The sequence below is a fragment of the Lathamus discolor genome, chromosome 12 (genome assembly GCF_037157495.1).
Source record: "Lathamus discolor isolate bLatDis1 chromosome 12, bLatDis1.hap1, whole genome shotgun sequence".
Classification (NCBI taxonomy): domain Eukaryota; kingdom Metazoa; phylum Chordata; class Aves; order Psittaciformes; family Psittacidae; genus Lathamus; species Lathamus discolor.
In genome coordinates, this window is record NC_088895.1 from 5,592,501 (window position 1) to 5,613,778 (window position 21,278).

At 61.3% G+C, this 21,278-nt stretch overlaps 2 protein-coding genes across 16 annotated transcripts in view; one reads left to right on the top strand and one right to left on the bottom strand.

The window, feature by feature from the left end:
• LOC136020983 (immunoglobulin lambda-1 light chain-like) overlaps positions 1–1,786 on the top strand; it is a 21,826-nt gene extending 20,040 nt beyond the window's left edge. For all 14 annotated transcript variants that reach the window (XM_065692690.1, XM_065692683.1, XM_065692685.1 and 11 more), the window contains one exon: positions 1,303–1,786. In XM_065692690.1, the coding sequence (XP_065548762.1) occupies positions 1,303–1,625 (323 nt within the window). In that variant the 3' untranslated portion in view covers positions 1,626–1,786. The remainder of the gene's footprint in view (positions 1–1,302) is intronic.
• An 8,626-nt stretch (positions 1,787–10,412) lies between these two features.
• LOC136020841 (carbonic anhydrase 15-like) lies at positions 10,413–17,580 on the bottom strand. Of its 2 annotated transcripts, XM_065692419.1 has the most exons (8): positions 17,384–17,580; positions 15,764–15,799; positions 13,497–13,667; positions 13,133–13,293; positions 12,403–12,495; positions 12,028–12,094; positions 11,677–11,843; positions 10,413–11,000 (listed from the first exon to the last, which is right to left on the bottom strand). In XM_065692419.1, exons 1-8 carry the CDS (start codon positions 17,448–17,450, stop codon positions 10,782–10,784), a joined length of 981 nt encoding a protein of 326 aa, XP_065548491.1. In that variant the 5' UTR covers positions 17,451–17,580; the 3' UTR covers positions 10,413–10,781. The 2 variants fall into 2 exon arrangements, with proteins under 2 accessions (XP_065548491.1, XP_065548492.1); XM_065692420.1 differs by lacking the exon at positions 15,764–15,799.
• Between the last annotated feature and the right edge of the window lie 3,698 nt (positions 17,581–21,278).

Here is a 21,278-nt window from a genome sequence, read left to right on the forward strand (position 1 = left end):
AGGATTGGGGGGTATTTTCTCAATCGAAAGGTCTTGAAATTTGGCCAGGAAATGTGCCTGAGGTCCCCGGGAGCCTATTTCAGAAACTCGGGTTCAGGTCCCTAGGACAGTGAATTTTTGTCTTTGTTGAAGGAATTAGTCACCAGTTTAAGGTCTAGGTCCTCAGCTCTCAGTCCTGAAGGACTGAGTGAGGAACAGGGGCTTCTCTTGGGGCTCACGCAGCCAAGGGTGCAGGCGCCGCAAAATGCAGCCTGTCCTTGGTCAGGAGCAGGCTGAAAGCGCGTCCAACCTAGCTCTAAATTGGCACATCCCTGGGATCTTAACCAAACACTTGTCAGGGATCTCTTCAGGAGCGCGCTGTCCAGGTAAGCCACGTGAAAACTTGAGGTTATCATGTCGAAAGTGCTGCCGGGAGCATTGTCTGTCTGTGTCGAAAAGATCCCACCCTGAAGCAAGCCATTAGGGCAGAAAACCAAGAAAAATGGAGCTGGCCGATTTCTTCAGCAGGAAGTCTTGAATGGTGGAGTCCCCCTGGGCTTTCAATAGGAATACCGATCCCGCAGCTTGGAGGAGACAGCAGAACCACCTCAGAAAGACCAAACATCTTTTCTCTGTCTTCCTTTGGGTGGTTCTGTGTCGTACTTGTTTTCAGACAGACCTGAAAGGGCCTGAAAGCAGAGCTGGGCAGAAAACGGGAGCGTGGGTCTTCGAAAATCGGATTTTTTAGAAGAAATTGCCTCGCAAAAGGGAAGAAATGGGGTTAGGGCAACTAACCAGGGATTTTGGTTTATATGTATTATATACTATATATGGGTATATAATATATATAAAATGTATACTTTTATATAGTATGTTATATATATACTATATATACTTATATAGTATATACATAACATGTTTTTATATATGAATATGTACACATGCCTAACTGTGTATTATATACATGGTATGTAATTATACATACATTTATATAACAATATATATTTTATGTATGTACATATATAAAATAGACAACGTACATACAAGTATATATACGAGATATATGGACATTACACACACATACACGTATATCTATAAAAATAGGTATTGGACATGTATGAAATATGTGTATACATGTGTGCTTATACATGTTTATATGCGCATCACTATAAAAATATAGCTGGATCCCCAGTGCAGGTACATTGGAGCTATAGACGATGAGCTGTCGGTGGGGAAGTGGGGTTCTCTGTGCAGTGCAGGCAGGCAGGGGGTTGTGGGGGGCACAAGGCCCCCTCTGACTCCTCGACGCTCTCTCCCTCCCAGGCCAGCCCAAGGCCTCCCCCACTGTGTACCTCTTCCCACCATCCAGCGAGCAGCTCAGTGTTGAGAACAAAGCCACCCTGGTGTGTCTGCTGGGAGACTTCTACCCCGGCGCCGTGCAGGTGACCTGGACGGCTGATGGGCAAACCCTCAGCACCGGGGCCGAGACCAGCCAGGCGGTGCGGCAGTCCAACAACAAGTACGTGGCCAGCAGCTACCTGACGCTGGGTGTCTCTGACTGGAAGAAGTACGATAGCTACGCCTGCAAGGTCAAGCACGAGGCTGGCGATGTAGAGAAGAGCCTCAATAGATCCCAGTGCTCCTAACCCCACTGGGACATCCCTGTTCCCTGTGGACCCTCGTGACCCCCTCCCTCTCACCCACCTTGAGGGGCAGCGGCTGTCCCCCTGCCGCAGATGTCCCCCAGTGCCCTGCTCCTGTCGCCCTGCCCTGAGTGTCCCACAAATAAACACCGACACTGAACTAACGCTGCCTCAGCATCCCTGTCTGTGTCCTTTCACTGCCCCAGCGGCACCGGTACGGAGGAGGGTGGGACGGGAGCACACACACATAGTGCTGGGGCTCCTTGCAGCTCTTGCTCACCCCTGGGAACCCCAATGAACCCCCCGGCACTGCCGGGACCAGGGGATGAGCAGCCTGTAGCAGCAGCCTAATCTAAACCCCCAGCCCAGCAGCAAGTGTGTGGTCCTGGCTGTGCCATTCTCATCCTTTGCCTGCTGGCCTTTGGGTGCCAGGTCCCTTGCAGGGACATATGGCCTGTGGTGGGGCCATGGACAGCCACGTCCCTTTGCCACCAGCCCTGTCTGTGTCCCTGTTTCCTCTGTCACCGCTGTGTCCACAAGGATGGGGGTGCCGGTGTAGCTGCCAGTCATGCACACGCACCAGTCTGTCCCTTGCACCCTGTGCCACAGCAACGTGGGACCCTGTGGGCCACATGTCCCTGTGGCGCAGCGCTGGGGAAGATTCCCTGCGGCCCTGCAGGGTTGCACGTGTCCCTGCAGCCATTTCTGGTGGCAGAGTCTCATAGAGCCACAAAATGGTTTGGGTTGGAAGGGACCTTTACAGGTCATCCGGTCTCCCCCCTACCATGGGCAAGGGCATCTGCACCTCAGTCATGTTGCTTAAAGAAAGCCCCGTCCAGCATAGCCTTGCATGTTTCCAGGGATGAGGCATCTATAACCTCTCTGGGCAACTTGTTCCAGTGTTTCATCACTCTCATCATTTAAAATGTACTCTTCATATCTAGTCTAATCTACCCTCGTTTAGTTTAAAACCATTACCTTTTGTCCTAATGCAACAGGGCTTGCTAAAAGCCTTGCCCCCATCTTTCTTACAGGCCCTATTTAAACACCAAAAGGCCATAATAAGGTTTCCCCAGATCCCAGCTCTCAGCTTGTGTCAGCCAGAGCTGCTCCAGCATTTGCAGCATCTCCGTGGCCTCCTCTGGACTCTCTCCAACAGCTCCACGTCCCTCTTATGTTCAGGGCTCCGGAGCTCTCCTCTGCTCTGTCCATCTGTCCCATCCACCCCAGTGCCTCTGCCCTGTCCATCTCAACGCCTCCACCCATCTTTCCCACCCCAGCAGTTCCACCTAAGCATCTCCATCCATCCTTCCCACCCCGATGCCTCCATCCATCCCAGAAAGCTCTGATGGAGCTGCCCACTCCAGCTCTTTAATGCTCTTTTTCACTCAATCGTTCAACAGCAGCTTGAGGGTTTATCATGAAATGAAGCCAAAATGAAACCAAAAATTTTCTGCCAAACTCAAACTCTATGAGACAAGATCCAAAGGGGCAGTTTCTTCTCTCTGGGTTGTTCCTTGTCTGGCAAAACGTCTGATGGAATGGAGCCTCCCAGGGAACAAGCACTGCAGCACCAGCTCCAAGCCTGCCAGGAAAGCAAATACCAAAGAGGAACTTGGAGTAGAATTAAGCTTCTTTCATCCATCTCTTGCTCACGTGGACATCACAGAATGGGCGGCCTGAACAAAGCAGTGGTGCTGCTGCTGGCAAAAGGAGCCCCATGTCCCCCAGTGCTGTTGGGGACATCCCAGCAATGGCAGCACAGTGGTTTAGCATTTCAGAAAGCTTTATTCTGGTGCGAAGGTGCTGCTGTTTACCCTGATAACGTGCGTTTCCAAGCCTGCATTTCTGCAGGTGACACAGTTCTCCAGCCAGCCCTGGGTCTGCAGTCTCAGCCTGAGGCTCTCCGCTCCACCAGCATCCCCATCCCTGTCCCCATCCCTCCCTATTGCTACTGGAGACAGCAGCTCCCCACTCCATGCTGTCCCCCTGCCCAAACCGCTGCCCGCTGCCCTGCCTCTGTGCCCTGCACCCTCTCCAGGGCTGCTGGGCTTTCCTGGCTGCACCAGGCATTTGTGCTCCACAGCACGAGCTGTCCCCAGGAGCAGCTCCAGGGACGTGTGCCCGCCCTGTGGGGCACAGGGCACCGCGCAGTCCCGGCAGGATGCAGACGGAAGGGGCAGAGGGGGACGTAGCCCTGGTCTGCCCCTGCCCTCCTTCCCTCCTGCTTTTTGGTAGGAAGCTGGCAGCAGGGTCTGTGCCCCACCACAGGTTCCAAGAGGCGCCTCGTGCTCCAGAACAATCGGCTTTATTCTGTCTTGATCCTCCCCAGCCAGGCAAGGGAGACCCTGCCACGGCACAGCCCCATCCATGGGGCAAACTCCCTTCTCACTGCCGCGCACATGGGACTGGGTCGATGGAAGCTGTCCCAGTGTACCTGCCCACGTATTAGGTGACAAGGCTCAGGGTTTTCACAGGAAACCCCATCCCCATGGAACAAACCCATGCCCAGACCAACTGCAGCAGCCGGGGAAGGAGCCAGCAGTGGGGTGCTCAGCTTGCACTGGAGCTAGAGGGAGGTGGGCAGGCAATGGTGGGGTCTGTCCTGCTGTGTTCCAAGATAAGCTCCTTTAAGACAGTTTCCTGGGCAGAGAAGGGCCTGCAGTGGCAGCGTTGGTCCGGGGGAGCTGCCAGGCTGCAGCAGGGGTCTGGGAGGTGCAGATCCCTGCAGCACCCATCCCAGCTCACTGCTGGGGGACACAGACCCAGAGGTGGCACCAGCTCCTCTGCCCTGGCACTGAGCCCCTTTCCGTGCTCAAGGGAGGTTATTCCCTGGCAAACCCCTGCCTGCAGCGTCCTTGTCCCCAGCCTCGTGGCTCTGCTGAGGCTTTTGCCCAGTAGAGGCTGCCTGGGTTTGTGCCAGCCGAGAAAGCCCCAAGGAGCAATTCCTGCTGCCAGGAAGGATGCCTGCTTCCATTTCCCACTGAGAAAGCTCAAGCTTCACTAATTATTGATTCCACCAGTTGGCAAACCATACCCTAAAGCTGGGGTTGAGGCTGGAGGGAATGATGGGGTGACACAGGAGCCCCCGCTGCAGCCATGCTGCCAGAGTTTACCCTGCTATATTGGGTACATTGGGGGGGGGGGGGGGCAGCTGGCAAGGAGGGGGCAGCAGGGCAACACTTTCCACAGGGCTTGAAATCCATCCCAGCATCCCACGGGTAGAGCCTGTCCCTTGCGCACAGGACACCGGACCGAGCTCTCACGGGCTCAGTTTGGGGCAGGTCCTGTTGGGTCTTGCTTCAGCTTGGGTCTGGGTTAGCACCGGCGCTCTGACCCCAGGGGCAAGGAACCTCATTAGTGATTGATTGAAAGAGTTTGCTAAATGCAGGGGAAAGCTGCTGAATTATGGATCAATGCCCCCCACCCCAGTGCTCCCGTACTCCCCCCACTGCCACAGCACCGCGGGGTCCCAACCCCGGTTTTATCCCTAACAACAGGGCTGGGGAGCCACTGCTGGGAATCACACTGGGAGGAGGGCCTGATCCAGGCCTGGGAAGCGGTGCCTGGGAAGAAAAGAGCTGTCCTGCTCCTGCGGCCACCCTCGGTGGGGTTTCGCTGAGGGAAACAGAAACCCGCATCCCTGCCTCCGCAGCTGCAGCTCTCGCTCTCGCCCTGCATCCCCTGCGCTGCCATTTCAGAGTTGTTTGTTTTCTGTTTCCCCAGCTCACCGTTAACTAAATGAGGGGGATCTATTTCAGTAGACGAGATGATTCAGGGAGGCTTTATTTAGCAGCAGAGAGATGCAGCAGGTGCCATGGTGGGAGCAGGGCTCGGTGAGATCTGCGCCCACAGACAAGGCTTTTGAGGGAGTTTAATAAATCCCTGTGGTTTAGATGCTTTGGGCTTGGAGGGACCCCATGGCTGAGGCCAGAGGGAGGGATGTGGGGATGGAACAAAGGAGTGTGGGGCAGTGGGAGCTCTCGCAACCCGTGCCCAAATCACCCCCAGCCCCAGAGGGCAAAGCTCTGCTCTGGTCCCCAAAGCCTGCCCTGGGGTGAGGGCAGCTCCTGCACCCACAGCCTAGCACTTGGGGGCGGCCGTGCTGGACCCCATCCATGGGGGGCAGCTTGCCAGGGTTTGTCCCCCCAGCACCCAGCCTGGGCTTGCTGGTTTTGCATTGACCACCAGCCGGTGTTTCCCGCTGCGAGCCCCAGCATCTCGCAGCAGGAGGATTTGGGGTCTCTTCGTGGGGACGTGGCCGGAGCAGAGCGCGTGCACCTGGGGCTGATGAAACAGCTCTCCTGCAGCGCCGTGTGCGACGTGGCACAGCCCGGGCGGACGGGGACGTTCCGCCTGCCCGGCCACCCCAACAGCCGCCGCTCCGGGAGGAGCAGGGCTGAAACCCGAAAGCGAGAGCTGGGGCCAGCAATAGCCCCAGCCCAGGCTGTGGGGAGCGGGGCAGAGCCGGACCCCACTGGGGTGGCGGTGGGAGGACAGAATGAGCCCCGCGCTTGGGCTCTGTGGCTGTGCCCAGGATGGGTGATCCCTGATGGGCTCTGCCCTGCCTGACCTGGGGCACCCGGAGGGGGGGTTGGTGGCTCCCACCCCCCATCCTGACACCCCCCGGCTCACATAGCCACCTTCTCCGTAACCCAAACCTTCTCCATAGGGGTTGGGGAAGGCTGTGCAGAGCCCAGGCTGTGCCACGCCAGCTCGGTGCCCTCCTGCCTGCCCCCCCGGCACCATGCAGCTGTGCAGCGTGGGGCATCCCCAGCTAAATTTACTCCTGACCTGCCCCAGTCCCCAGTCAGAAACTCGAAAAGGGGCCCAAGAAAAGGAAGCGAAACCGTCTCCAGCGGGTGCTGACGTGTGAAGGGGAGCGAGTGCCGCGGCAGAGCCCTGACGTGAGCGCCGGCTCTTTGCTGCAGAGAGCTTTGCCCCTGTTCCCTTGCCGAGTTTTCACCTTGCCGCCATGTCGGGGAGGGACAGGCTTTGGGGCAGCTTTAACCTGCCCAGAATTGGCAGGGTGGAGGACTAGGGACCCCTGAGATGGCACCAAGGCTGGTGGGGCTGTGTACCAGGGTAGCGTGCGTGTCCCCGGCCTGGGGTCATGGCTGTGAGGGTCCCCAGCAGGGTTGTGCCTGGCAGAGGACCCTGCCTGACGTGGGGCATGGCCACATGCATGCACACACACATGCACACACACACGCACATGTGAGCACACACACACACACTGATCCCAGAGCATCCAGGCCCTCCAGGCTGGGCACCGCCGTCCTGTGGGGTTCGGAACCAGGGCTGACCCTGACACTGCTCAGCTCAAGGCCTCGCTCCCCTGTGCCACTGCCACAGGCGTACAAACCCGGAGCACATTGTAGGCCAGGTCACTCTAAATCCTCCCTCACTAACTGAATTACACTGAGCAGTCCCTGCCTCCTGCCAGGCAGCCCCTTAGGCTTGTCCATCAGTCCAACCTGCCGCAAGGTGCATGGGGCAGCCTCCAGACTCCCCCAGTATGGGGCAGAGAAGGAAAAGACAGGTTATAAATGAGAAAACAATGCAGGCTATAAATGATAGAGTACAAGTTACGAACCATCAAACACCATCAACACCCCCTGGGCAGCTCTGCATCAAAGCCCCAGCTGGGAGCAGCCAGAGAGCCAAAGGCTGAGGTTTATTGCCCTGCGATTGAAAGGGAATTAAATGAAAGAAATAAACGTTTGAGGCTGGCGTGGCCGAAAACACGACCTGAGCGATCCCCCCCGCTTGGGGAGATGGGAGCATTTGCATAGCTCCGGCAAAACAGCAACCGTCAGGGCACGCAGGTGGCAGCTGCACGGGGAGGGGTGGCCGGACCCCTCGCTTCAGGTTGTTTAGATGGGTATTAAACCGAGGTAAACAGCCCCAAAGGTAACCCCTGGGCTTGTAAACAGGTTGTGAACAAGCTGAACCGACTGAAAAATAAACACGGCTCAGCTGCCTCCAAGTGTTTGTCATCTGAAGCTCATAACTGGTGATAAAATAGAGCTCCCAGCAGAGCTTCAGCCCTCCCCTGGGGACCCAGCACACCCTTGTTTTCTACTCGCGTTAGGAGGAAGAAGCGGGTCTCGCCAGGCAGGTGTGCTGATGGAGGGGTCCGAGCACTAGGCTGGTATTGCCCAGCTGGAGAAACATGGTCTATAAATTTCAGCCCTTATTAGGACTCCCAAAATGGGTTTTTTTTTAGGCTATGTGAAGGAATCTCTATGTTGTAGGTGACAAGAAGGTGGTGGCAGCGGTGGATGGGGGGTGTGATGGAGGCAGCCCCTTGTGGTCCTCACCAGGCCCTCAGGATGGAACTAAAGGGTTTGACTCAAGCAGTTAAGGGGACCTCAAGCTGCATTTCTCCCCCTCCACATCCTGCCGGGTGAGCAGGGCCAGCGCCATGGCTTTTGCAGCCAGTGTGAGGGGACTGAAGGGAGATGCGTGGCGCACCCCAGGGCTGAATCCTGCACTCTGCCCAGTGCCACCCCCACCAGCAGCCTCCCCACCCTGAGCGAAGACCACCCGCCCCAGCAGAGCCCTTTCCCCTTCCTCGGCAGCAGGGTCGGGTAAGAACACCCGGTTTAAGCACTTCTGCCATGGTCTGGGCACCGCGGGCGGCCACGGGCAGGGGATGCCGCCATGCACCACTGTCCCCAGCTGAGCGGAGGCTCTGCAGGCAGCTGTGCCAACCGCAGCCGCGCTGCTCAGGAACAGCCGCTGCTAAAATTACAGCCTGGCCAAAACCAAGGGCCCGCTTCTGCCAAACAGCAGCTGGGAGCCAGGAATAGCCCCGGCGCGCACCGCTTCCTCGGCACAAGTGGCACCCAGAGCATCGCTGCCCGGCCGCGCAGGAGGCAGGAAAAGACATTTTGCAGAGCCATTTCAGCAGTGGCTCTCGGGCTGGGGAATGGTTCCAGGTCCTTTTCCCAGGCAGCCCCTTTTCCTAGCATTCCCAGTGGGAGGCACAGCACCACCCCAGGTCTGGGGACCCAGGAGGATGCACGGTGTGTTCTGAGCCCCTGGAGTGGTTTTGCTGTACAGAGGGGTTGGCTGACTGGTGCCACTACTATCCTCTGCCAGGGGCACCACGGCTGACCAGGATGGGTCCCCGAGGGAATAGGGACCCTGAGCACCAGGCTGTCTGCTCTGCCAGGGGCTTCAGCCGCTGCTGCCATTGAAGAGCCACAGCTTTGTGCCCTCAACCGCTCGTTGTCAAGTAAGGTCTGGTCCCAGGTACCATTCACACACTGGCCTGGGAGGTTGCAGTCATTTAGGGGTCTCTGTGGATGGCCAGGCCCTGCCATGCTCTGTGCCTGAACCCACTGCTCCTGCCCACTGGTCCTGTGACAACCCTGGGCTGGACCCAGGCTGCACTCGTGGGGCAGCTGCCCTGCAGCCTGGGGGTGTGAGGGTCTGGGCTGTGCAGTGGGGCAGGGGCACAGTGGGGACATGGAGGGCCATGGGAGCACAGACAGCATGGAGGACGCAGGGGGAATATAGAGCCACAAAATGAACTAGGTTGGAAAAGGCCTTTAACATCATCAAGTCCAACCATTACCCCACCACTAACCCATGGCACTGAGGGCCTCGTCTACTCCATTTTTGAGCACTCCAGGGTCAGTGATTCCACCAGTGCCTTGGGCAGCCTGTTCCAACGCCTGAGCACCCTTTCAGTGAAGGAATTGTTCCTAATATCCAATCTAAACCCTTCCTGGCGCAGACTGAGGCTGCTGCCTCTGTCCTATCACTCGCCACCTGGGAGAAGGGACAAGCTGCATCCTGGCTCCACGCTTTCAGGTGTGAGGAGGCCCTGAGCCTTCTCCTCTCCGGATTAACACCCCCAGCTCCCTCAGCCGCTGCTCATCGCGCTGGTGCTCCGGAACAGGGGGATAAGGGGCACGGGGGACCCGGGAGGAAACGGAGGGCGCAGGGACGCGGTGACAGTGACAGGGGCAGCGCAGCGCAGCAGCCGGGAGGCGAGCTCCCCCTGGCGGCCGCCCGCCGCTGCAGCGCCGCGTGTCCCGCGTCCGGTGCGGCGGGGCCGGCGGTGCCGGTGCGCGGGCGGGCACAGGCGCAGCACGGCCCCTCGGCCGCCGGCTCCGCCCGGCCTCGGCCCCCAGCACGGCGCGGCAGGCGGCCAGGGCCCTCCCCGGCACTAGCGAGGTCCTTAAGGAAAGGTCAGCGCACGGCCCCTGAGCGAGGGTACCGCTTCCAGCCGGCGGCAGCCGGAGCCCGACGGGAATTACCGAGCTGGGCGACGGCCGCCACCGTGCCGGTGACAGGAGCCTGCAGCAGCCCCCGTGGGCTGCCAACAGCAGCCCGGGCCACGAGCACCAGCTCTGCCGCTTCCACAGGCCAGGGCGGCTGCTCGCAGACCCAGCTCTGGGGTGGGTTTATAGAGCCCCAGCACCCACAGAGCCTGCAGGCACCTTGGGGCGGGGATCTGCTCCCAGATAACGACCTGTGCCCGTACACCCATAATTCAGGAGGAGACGGGAACATGCCCGGAGCTGCAGCTCATTAATTATGAACCACGCCGTTCGCTCGGGCCCTGGCTCTCCCCGCGCCCCGCCGGGCAGCGCAGTGATTTGTGCCAGTGTCAAATTAGCTCTGTGGAAAGAGCCATCGGTGCCCTGTGTCCTGCCCCAGGGCACTGAGGGGAGCTGTGGCCCCAGGAGCAGCCCCCGTCCCTCTGCCAGCCAGCCCCAACTCCTGGGAAAGCAAGAGGGTCCCACCAGCACAGAGACCGCAAGGACTCTGAGCCACGTGCAGGGGCAGGATTTGGCCATGGGGATTTATTGCACAAGGAGGAAAGGGGAAGGCTCGTGCCTGCCTGCACAGCCCTGCCAAGGAGACGCAGAGCCAAAGAGGCAGCAACCCACAGCCATCAGCGAGGACCTGGGCTTGATTCCAGAGCCTAAAGCATCCCACTCCCAGCAGCCCCACCACCCGGCTCCGGGCGCGCTGCAGGGCAGTTCTGGGCTTGCAGAGATCCAGGTTTGCATCACCTTCACCAGCCAAGGTCCCAACATGCTTCTTTGTGCTGGGTTGTCCCATCTACCCATGGACCAGAGGCGTCACCAGCGCAGCGGGGAGATGCTCGTGTGGAGGCTGGAACGGCCGGCCCAGGCGTTACGGGGCTGGTGAGGAGGGGCCGAGCAGGGCCAGGAGGAGCAGCGGGGAGAGGAGCTGATGGGGGACTCTGTGCGGGGACCCTCCGCTGGCAGTGGCCGCCCGCGAGGCGAAGACCTTGCGGCCGTGGAGGGGCTGCGGCGGGCGGAAGTTGTTGGTCATCTTGGGGAGCGTGGAGCCCACGGCCGGGAAGTGGAGGGTGCTGACGAAGGCCTGCAGCTGCGCAGGGAGAGCGGGTGGGCAGCCCCCGTGCCAGGCACACCAGCCCCTGCCCGCTTGTGGGGCCCCTTCCCTGCTGCCCCTGATGCGCACAGGGCCCATGCCGTGGCCCCACACCAGAGGGGGCCTGCCGCAACCCACCACTGCTCTCCCAAAACCAGGCCCGCAGGGTAAGTACATGAACCAGGTCCTTAAAAGGATCAGGTCTTGAGTTTTCAAGGAGGTAATTGTGCTTCAGTGGCTGCGCTGAGCACTTAGAAGAGCAGCTGGGCCATGACTCCCTCAAGGAGATACATCTGCTAAGATGCTTGGGCAGCAGAGGAGAACATCCATCCATCCATCCATCCATCCACCCATCCATCCATCCATCCATCCATCCACCCATCCATCCATCCATCCATCCACACACACACCCCTTTGGACCCTCTTCTAAGCTCCAGTGGGTTTGCTCCCATTTTGCTCTCTGAATAGTGGGGCTGGGTGGCAGAGCGCTATGGGCAGGATGTCTCTGCACTGGCATGTGGCCATGGCTCCATTACTTAACCCTCATTAAATTAATTGCCTGGCTGCCGGGAGCATTACTGTAGAGATGACTTTCCCTGTGCTGAGGGGTGGGGAAGGGCAAGGAGAGAGGGCAGGCGGGAGGCCCGTGCCCTCGGGCTGTGCACGCTGGTACCTGCTCCCGACCGATCTCCACCGGCTCCTCAAAGACGGTCCAGACGACGACCTCGCTGCAGTCGGGGGTGGTGAGGGAGCCCTGGTAGCGGTAGTACCCGGAGAGCCGGCCGGCACGCGGCAGCAGCGTGCTCAGGCGGAACGTGGAGGCCAAATCCACAGAGTCCCCTGTGGGGTGAGACGTGGGGCACTCAGCCCGTGCCATGCCAGGCACGTGGTGGGGACAGCAGGGCCACCCCCATCAGTTTCCCCTCAGCCAGATGGTGCCATAGACTGTCAGGTCCCCCCCAGTGCAACCCCCTGAGGAGGGTTCTCCCCTTTTGGCCCCTACCCCCACGAGAAGGTGACTCACCTGCATGGGAGATGTTCCTCAGCCCCGCCACGATGGTGTTGTAGTTGGTGTTAGGAGTTTCAGAGACCTGTGCGTGAGGAGGGTAAGCGGCTGGGGCAGCGCGGAGCCAGGTCATTCTGTGCTGCTGAGCATCCGCAGGCAGAGCCAGCCCCACATCACCACAGAGCTGCAGTGGGGAAGAGCTCGCAGCTCCCATTGCACGGAGCCAGCGGTGGGCACCTTGCACCGCTGAGGTTCTCCAGCACCTCCTGGCCTTGGCCCAGCCTTCCTGCCCCTCTCGCTCCCTCGGAGCAGCCCTACAAGGCTCCACCAGCCGTGCCTTGAGGGGCCTGTTCCCAGCACAGGGTCCCCTCCCTCCAGCAGTTGCAGACCCACCTGGAAGAAGAAGCCGAGAACCGCCAGCCCATTGGGATGCCCCTTGGCCTCTGCCAGCGTCCGGTACTTGGCATTCATGTGGACAATGTGCATCTGGGGAAAGCACAGAGCGGCCAAGCATGGGCAACCACCCCCGGCTGACCCCCGGCGGAGGGGTGCTCGCCCATGGATCCTTCCAGCCAGCCTGGGGCAGAAAAACCCGCCTGGTCCCATGAGCACTTCCATGGGGAAGCTGCTTAGAGGATCAAAGCACCGCCATGAAGGAACATCCTTTGAAGGGTGTGGGAAGGGGGCCGCCGTCCCGGGTGCCCACAGGCCACAGTACATCGGTTTCGCTCTCCTCCGGCTGGTAATTAATAATTTAGGGGCACGGAGCCTCTTTCACCCAGAAGGATCCCAACACGCTCGGCAGAGCACGCTCCTGCACACTCCTGCTTGCATCCACTGACTCAGCGGGGCACAGAGCCCTCCAAACCTCACCCAGTGCCTCTAACAAGGCAGTGTGGCCCACACGCCACAAAGCAAAACCTTAGAGTCTTGCATCGACTGCTTTTTAACCACTCAGGTGCCCTGTGCAGCAGCTGCCTGTATCCCACCATCAGCACAAGTGATGGGAGCACAGCCAAACCTGCCAGTGCAGCACCCCAGGGCCTGCATGGCAGCCTTGGGATCGCACCTTCCCATCACACCAAGGACTCGGGCCACCCAGAGAGTGTTTTGTCTCACTTACCTCCATGGGGAGCTGGCACCCGTCGAGAGTGTGCTCAGAGCCATTCCCAGCTGGGCTGCCCCAATGGAAGTGGAGCTGCAGCGCACGGTACCTGCCGGGGAGGCCCCCGCTGCTGATGGCGATGTGCTCAGAGACCAACTCGCTCGCCAGGCTCAGCATCACTGCAAGGGCAGCGGGATGGGGTGAGGATGGGGTGAGGATGCAGGACAGCCCTGGCACACTTGGACTCATCCTCCTCAGGCTTCATGCCAGCACTAACACACACCCACAGGGGCAGAGGGCACCCAGAGCGGTGATGGAACTGAGCTGGGGCAGGGCAGTGCTTGCGATGTGGGACAGGGAGGGTGCCCCATGCAGCTCGTACCTGTGTGCCCATCGTTTGTCAGCCTCCACTTGCCCGGGGGGGCCTGGTCGTAGCCTTCGAAGAGGATGTCCCCGAGGCCCCGGTCCCGCTGCAGCCGGCGCCTGTCGATGTTCACAGGGGACTGCTTGCTGCCGCCGCACGTGGCTTTCAGCTCCTTCCAGTGGCTGGGGCCTGCAGAGGAGGAGCAGGGGCACCACGGGCAGCCACCGAGGCACAGGGTGCTGGGTGCTCAGCCAGCCCTGTAGTCCCAGTCAGCCCCACTGTGCTCGCCTGCATCCCATGGGAACTGCCCTCCTGCCTGGCCAGCCTTCCTCCTATTGATGAACAGGGGCTTATCGCAAGCCTCATCCATAATGCAGCAGGGTTTCCTCCCGGGGCTGTAGGCTATATTTAGCCTGGCACACTGCTGGTGAAGGGCAGGCTTTTTCTCCCAGCCCCTTCTGCCCATCCCTGCAAGCAATCCCTCCCTGTGGGGCTGCGCTGGCTGCCAGCCACAGCCCCTGCGGCTCACACAAGGGCTGGGCAGGGGACTGCTCCATGCAGAGGGATCCCACTGCCCCATAGAGCACCTGCAAGGGAAGGACAGGCAGGAGCCACTGAGTAGGGATGGAGGAGTTGAGGCCCATTCATAGGACCCACTGTTTGGGTTTTACCAGTTTACCACATTTTACCCTATGCGTGCCTCACTGGTCCAGCTGTAGCAGGTGACAGCGCATCCTGGCCACACAGCTCATCCTGGGGCAAATCCCACACGGGGTCCACAGGACTGCATGATCCCCATCAGCAGCTGCCGGGGCAGGGGGTCACCATGGCAAGAGCTGGCAGTGCCAGCAACCAGCTGTACCCACTGCAAACACAGGTTGCTCCCTGGGGGCCATGAGCAATGGTCCCCATGGCTGCCACCGTGGCCAGACCACACACCACATGTGTGCCTCACTGTGCCCGTCACCCCAGCATCCTCTCTTCTTGCAGCACTGACACTTGTTGTGGTCCACAGCTGTGGGATGGGACACAGCCACCGTGCTGGTCACTGCTTCAGCATGGCTGCCCTGACACCCTGCTCCTTCACCTTAAGGCCCCAGGGCAGCCGGAGCTGCCCGTGCTGGGGTGAAGATGTTGGCACTGGGCTGCATCCCATCCAGGGAACGGGAACTCCCCTGACACCTCCAGTCCTGTCCTCCCAGGGCACCCCCAGTCCCGGGGCAGCTGAGAGCATCCCCCCTGAGCACCGCTCCTCTGCTCTGGCACACATTGTGGCTGGGCAGCCTTTGTCTATAACCAGGGTCTGGAGGGGCTGCTCCTCCAGCAGCACCCCGCGGTGCGCCTCTTGCGTTTACCAACCTTCCTCTTGGGCAGACAAACCACAGACACGCTCACCTCCACCTCCTGCCCCCCGGGCTCAGCCCCGTGTCCTTCCCTTCTCCTCTCCTTATTCCAGGCAGCTTTTTTGCCTGGAGACCCTGGGAGCTGCAGCCTGGCCGCGCCGCCACCGCCCCAGCTCCCCAGCACGCTGCTGTCGGGTAGCCCCGCACATTGCCCGGTGCCTCCATCAAGGCACCGATCCCCAGGGCCCCGCGCTGCCCGAGCCGCGTCCCACCAGCCCTGCTCCCCTGCCGAAATCGGCTCTGGCCACCCCCACGGTGAGGTTGGATTGCTGGCAGCACGGAGCTGCTCGGGCAGGGGTAAGCGGAGCCCAGTGCCATGGCGCATCGGCCATGGCCGGTGAGCAGGGACCGCTGGGCACGAGGCGTGTAAACCCAAGAGCTATAAAACAGCTGGGCCGTAACAGCTGATTAAATGCTCGTTGATCTTTAATTAACCTTTTACAAGCTATTTGCCTGCTTCCAGACAAAGTGCCCCCAGCCATGCTTCCCTTCCCCTACTTGCTGCCTGCCCCCTTCAGCCAGGCCCCTGCCCCACGGCCCCCTCAATGCCTTTATGGGGTTGCTAATGGCATGTTTTACATGTGTGATTTAACTTGCTCCTGGTGGAAGCGGACAGGCTGGTGCTGCCCTGGGAGCACCCAGACCTGGCTGGAGTGGGCTCGAGCACTTGTCCCCGGTCTCTGTAACAGCACACCTGAAGGTGCAGCCCCTCTAATCGATCCCACCTTGGTGTGGCATGGGTGAATCTGCCCTTTTCCAAGCCATGCTCCCCACTGCAGCCTCACTGCACTACAGTGCCCTCAGCCAGGAGCTGTGGGGAGATGTAGGGGTCTGAATCCCACACAGCCCCGACACCCCCATCCTGCACATGGCACCACTCACCGCAGTGGGGGTCCTGTGAGTCATAACACCACTGCCCTGCGGAGAGAGGAGAGCTCAGTGCAGGTGATGGAGACAGGACCCACTCCCCAAACCCACCCACAGCCATGCCCAGCCCCCCCATGGTGGGAGAACCCCTCATCGCAGCCAGGGGTCCCGCCAGCACTTGTGTTCATCCCAGTTATTCTTAGCACTGGTGTTTTCACACCTTCCCTGCCTCCCCCAGCCGCTCCACAGGGAAACCTCCCTCAGCATCTCTCCTCTCTGTGGCAGCCAAACCTCACTGCTCGCGGGGCTCCATCCCCAGCTGCAGCGGGAGCATCCCCCCTTGCTGACCCTGGGGAGCCGGGCAGCCCCTCACCACACACAGCTCCTTCCCCTGGGTGAGCGGGGAGCTGAAGGCGCTGCCGCAGCCCCCACCGCTCTTGCCGCGGCTCCCAGGGGTGGGCTGGCAGCAGAAGGCGGCTACTGGGGGCTGATGGAGAGGCCCGTGCCCACGCTGCGGGGACTTAAAGCTCGCCCCATCGCTCAGGGCCACCTCGGCCACAGCCGCTGAACTCCCACCGGTGCTGTGCCCGCGCCCAGAGCGGCCACGGGGACCGTGCACCTGATGCCGAGCGCCGGCACAGCAGCCATGGGCATGCCGAGGATGCCAGGGAAGGCAGAGCCCTGCTCCTGCTGCCTGCACAGCCACCCAGAGCCATCAGCTCTGCAACGGGAGCCAGGCAGCGCGCCCCTTCCCTCCTCAGCGCCCTGTCCTGCTCCTGGCAGGAGGCACAGAGCAACCCGGTGCTGCCCAGGGCCAGCCTGCATGAGCGGTCCCCGCAGACGCCATGGGGCCATGCCAGCAGCTGCTGCAGGTGAGATGAGCTATGCTTCTATGCCAGCCGCGACTGCTCGGACCAGCAGGATGAAAGTAGCCCTGCCTGCCCCCACCAATGCTGCTCATGGTGCCAGCCTGCAGCAACACATCCAAATCCTCGCTATGGCAGCGCGGGGCACACCGGACCCACAGGAGAGCCGGGAGTGGGACGGAGCAGGACTCAGAGGGTCCCCAGGGCAGGGACCTCGAGCACTCCTCCCTGCCGAGGGGAAGCTGAACTCCTTTGAGATCCACACCCACCAGCCCTTGCCTGACCTCGAGCATCCCCTGGCAGGAACCAAAGGAGCCTGGCCCAGATGCAGGTGAGCACCCAGCACCTCGGCCCCAGGACAGCAGCTCGAAGGTTTCATCCTCACTGGTGGGGCAGGTCTGTGGGGTGGACAAGCTGAAGCCCAACACCCTGATGCCCCAACGGGACCCCGGCCCAGACACCCCTACCAGGACAGGTAGCCCTGGGTGGGCTGAGACCTCCCGAGCCCAGCAGCACAGTGGGGACATGCACCAATGGGGAGAAGGGTGCTGGGGGCCAGGAGACAGCTCCTGGGCCAGACCAGGTCCCCCAGCACCCAGCCCCCCAGAACATGGGAAAGGAATAAATGGGTTGGCACCGGTGCACCCCGGCCCCGCAGCCCAGGACCCCCGTCATCTCCCACCATGGGACCCACCATCCCCTCAGCCACCCCAGGCGCGGCGGCAGCGGGGCACCGCATCTCGTCTCGTCTCGTCTCGTCTCATCTCACCTCCCGCGGCTGCTTGCACGACGAGAGGCAAAGTCAGAAAAGTTATCCCCAGCCCCTGCGTGCCCATGGCAACGGCAGCGGGGACCCCAGCTCCCCGTCCTCCTCCTCCTCCTCCTGCGCAGTGCGCCCGGGCAGGCAGCGCTGCCAGCGCCCAGCCAGCCCGGAGGAATCCTCGGCTCCAGCCTGTGCTCTGCTGTTAAATATTCATCACAAGGGCTGAGTTTTTAACTCCTCGGCTGCTAGCGGGGAGCGGGGGAGCGGCCCGGCCCCCAGCCAGCCCCGCCGCGCCGTGCCAGGCCCCTGCCCGGGATGCCAGCACAAGGGCAGGCGGCAGGGGCAAGGCAGGGAGCAGGGGGCTGGCGGAGCCCGCTCCCCTCCGAGGGGCGGCCCTTGGTACCATCCCGCTCTCCATCCCCAAAGCAGGGGCTCGGCAGCATCCCCACTGTGCCCCATCCTGCCCCTGCACAGTGCTGTGGGGCCACACGTGAGCTTCAGAGGGGCTGTCAGTAGCCAGAAGGGGCTGGGGCACCAGCTCTGCCCCATCCTCGCCCACATGCCGTGGGACAGCATTCCACCCCGCAGCCAGCCGTGGGTCCGGCATCCCCCATGCCCAGAGAATGATAGCTCCCATCAGGAGTCTGATATGGGGCAGGCAATGGCATGGGGACCCACAGGCCACATCCAGCTTATCCCTGCAAACAGAGGCCACTCCCTGGGCAAAGCCCAGTGGGCACCTGTGGTGCGCCATCCTCGGGGCTCGGTGGTCTCTGCCACCACACTATGGGGACCCTCAGCCATCAGCATCACTGAGGAGCAACACACTGAAGGGGCAGGATGCAACCCTTTCCCCTCCCTCCAGCCAGCATAAGGCCACACCATAACAGGAGCCTTGGTACCCACCTGGGCATCACAAGAGCCTGGTGCAGGGATTCTGTGCTCAGCTCCCCAGCATGGAAGCAGTTCATGCCATCCCCATTGCACCCATCCAGACAGGTCCCACGGGAGCCAGTGTCTTGCCAGCGGGCAGGGAGGAAGGGGGTGGAAACAGAGGAGCACGGTGTTGTCACGTTCCCCCAGGACCTCCCCGCCATCTTCAGTGGAAAGCCACAAGGCCCATCCCGCAGCTCCTCTCGCCGGCACTTGGCGCTGGCGGGAGCGCCGCCGACTCGCTGCCAGGATGAGCAAACCCGGCAGCAGCACAAGGGCAGTGGGAAGAGCCTCCTGCTGCCGGCTTGGCCAGGGATGCTCTGGCTCAGCAGAGCTGCTTGGCTGCCGTGTGCTACAAGGGGACAACGCACCCAGCAGGGCTCATCCTTGGCTCTTTGGGCCCTCTTTCCCCCCCAGGGCAGAACCAGCCCCAGGCGCCTGGGCAGCGCAAAGCTGTGTGTTTGGGCACCTGCGCCGGGTGCAGAGGAGGGCACAGGGCAGAGCTCCCTGAGCTGCTCTGGACCCGAGCCATGGCTGAAGCTTGGCCCCTGCTCCAGGGATGAGGTATTTGCAGAGGGCTGCGGTCATCCTTCCGGAGCAGCCGCAAAGGCTGGCAGGTGAGGCGGAGGGGTGCACCAGGTCCACAGCCTGCTGCCCATCGCTGCCAGGAGGGAGAGGAGCTGCTCCAGCACCACGGGAGACAAACGGCACCAGCACCTCTGCCACCTACCAGCCCACAGTGCCAGGCGGTGGGAGAGCAGCCCAGACCCTCGAGGCTCCGGTGCTGATGGGACCCACCAGCCCTGGGCTATTCCCCCCAGGGCATCAACCCGGTGCCCCCAGGACATTCTCTCAGGTTTTCAGAGTCCTCCAGTGGTGACCTTTGGCAAAGAGAGCAAGACCAGAGATGTCACCGCAGAGACTGCACAGCCACAGCACCGTGCCACAGCACGGGCGGCAACAAGTCCCTTGTCCCACAGGGGTAAGCAGCACATCTATCCCAGGGTCCCATGGGGTCTGGAGAGCCCTCCATGGCTGGAGGGTATGTTGAGCCCTGCTGGGGCTCAGCATGGCCTTGCAGAAGGGCAGGAGCAGAGTGAGGAAGCAGAGGGGGACACAACACACATGGAAAGGCAGCAGCAGCACTCTGCTTGTGCCGTACCCTGCTCCCCGCTGTCCCCACTCCCCAGAGGTACCACTGGCTGCTGGCACCAGCGTCAGGAAAGAGCAACCTCCAGTTTCTATAGGAACCAGATCAAACCTTGAAAGAGCCGCTCTGTACTTGATGGTGGTGGTGAGGTGCTCACAGCCCATCCTACAGCTCTGTGCTGTCCTCACAGGGAGAGACCACGTCCATCGCGCAGCCACGTCCATGACCACAGACACGCGCAGCCACAGCACCAAGGGCAGGAGCCAGGAGAGGGGAAAAAAAGCCATAAAGACAGTCACTGAGGCTGCAGCCAGCGACCGGTCGTGGGCACGGTGCCACCCTACTGGGAGCCCCCACCACGTGCAGGGCAGGAAGCACCGCACCGGAACGGCTCCTGGAGGTAAATCCTGTGCTGGTGGGAAGAGGGACAAGACTTCAGCACAGCTCACATCACCCAGCGATGGGTGCACCAAGGGTTGTGGGCATCCAGAGGAGAAAGTGCAGTGAGGAGGAGAAGTTTACAGGCAATAGATGCTCAGCCGCTCCTGGTTTTCCATGTAGACCTCTGATACCCATAAGAATCCGCTGCCAGCCCAGGCAGAAAGCCGGGAGCAGGGCAGGGAGCACAGCAGGAGCTGGCACAAAGGAGGCTCTGTGGCCACCAGATGTGCACTGGCCACAGGCTGCTGCACAGCCCCTCCATTCATCCCATGTTCACTATGTGACATCTCCCCCCCCCCAGCCTGGCACCCCCCGGGGTCCCTGCCAGCGTGTGGCACTTACATGCCCCCAACCCGCACCCCCAAGTCGCTGGCATTCTCCCAGGGCCGGGCACTCCAGACCCACGGCCCTGAGCACAGCTGCTGGCTACCCCGCAGGAAAGCACATTGAAGCTGGTAAGAGCTGACAGCAGAAGAGCGCCCAGCAATGCCCCTGCCACAGCATCCGAGTGCCACCATGAGCCGAGTGTCCCCGGGGAGCGGTGGCCAGCTGTGCTCCACGCACCTTCGGCTGCTCCCTGCAGCATCCGCCCTGTCCCCAGGCAGCAAGAGGGCCGGAGAGAAAGGCAGGTTCTATCTGCACGGGGTCTTGCAGCATCAGCAAAGCCCACAGGGTCCCTGCCAGACTGAGCCCTCCAAGCGCTCCCAACGTCAGGCAATTGCTATAGGAGGACGTTTGTGTCCCCGAGACCAGCGGCAGAAGAAGGGCCGCGTCCCATCCCTCCCAGCTGAGCCAGTGTCAGCCCAGAGCAGAGATGAAGCCCTGGGGGCTGGTTCAGGTCCATCAGTGACCGAGGTGGCCGCCGCGGAGGCTGCCCTCTGCGGGCCCAGGAGAGCAGAGCCGCCCGCCCCGGGCCGGCAGGGACACTGCGCGCTGCCCGGTGCTCGGCCGTGAGCACATCCTGCGGCCGCGAGCAGGGCGCGGGGGCAGCCCGGTAGTGATGCGGGCACCCACAGCAAACACTGCGAGCCCTTAAAGCAGCAGCGAGCCGACCCGAGCTCCCAGCCTGCAGCACGGGCAGGCGGCACCGGGGCCAGGTCTGGACCACGCAGAGCAGAGCTGCTGCTCTTCCCCTGTGCCCAAAGCCCTTCTTGCAGCAGGCTGGGATCGGGAGGCCGGGTTTTAGTTCTTTACCTGCTTCCCCCAGACAAGGCGGGTTTGGCTCTGCATGGCTCTGGCAGTTCTGACCGCAGCAGTGGTGCTGCAGCCCATCCACAGAGCCGTCCCCAGGATGGGGTGAGGGCACAGGCTCTGTGGCACTGCACTCACTGCCTGGAGTGCTCCAGGAGACAGGCAGCGCAGGCAGGCACTCCCGGC

What these genes read in the sequence shown, in the direction of transcription:
- LOC136020841 (XM_065692419.1), bottom strand. Translation starts at nt 17,450, where the DNA reads ATGGGCACGCAGGGGCTGGGGATAACTTTTCTGACTTTGCCTCTCGTC. An exon ending in GGTGCCAGCTCCCCATGGAG is followed by an intron (nt 12,496 to 13,132) that starts GTAAGTGAGACA and finishes TGCTTTCCCCAG; the next exon opens with ATGCACATTGTCCACATGAA. An exon ending in TGGAGATCGGTCGGGAGCAG is followed by an intron (nt 11,001 to 11,676) that starts GTACCAGCGTGC and finishes CTCCCTGCGCAG; the next exon opens with CTGCAGGCCTTCGTCAGCAC.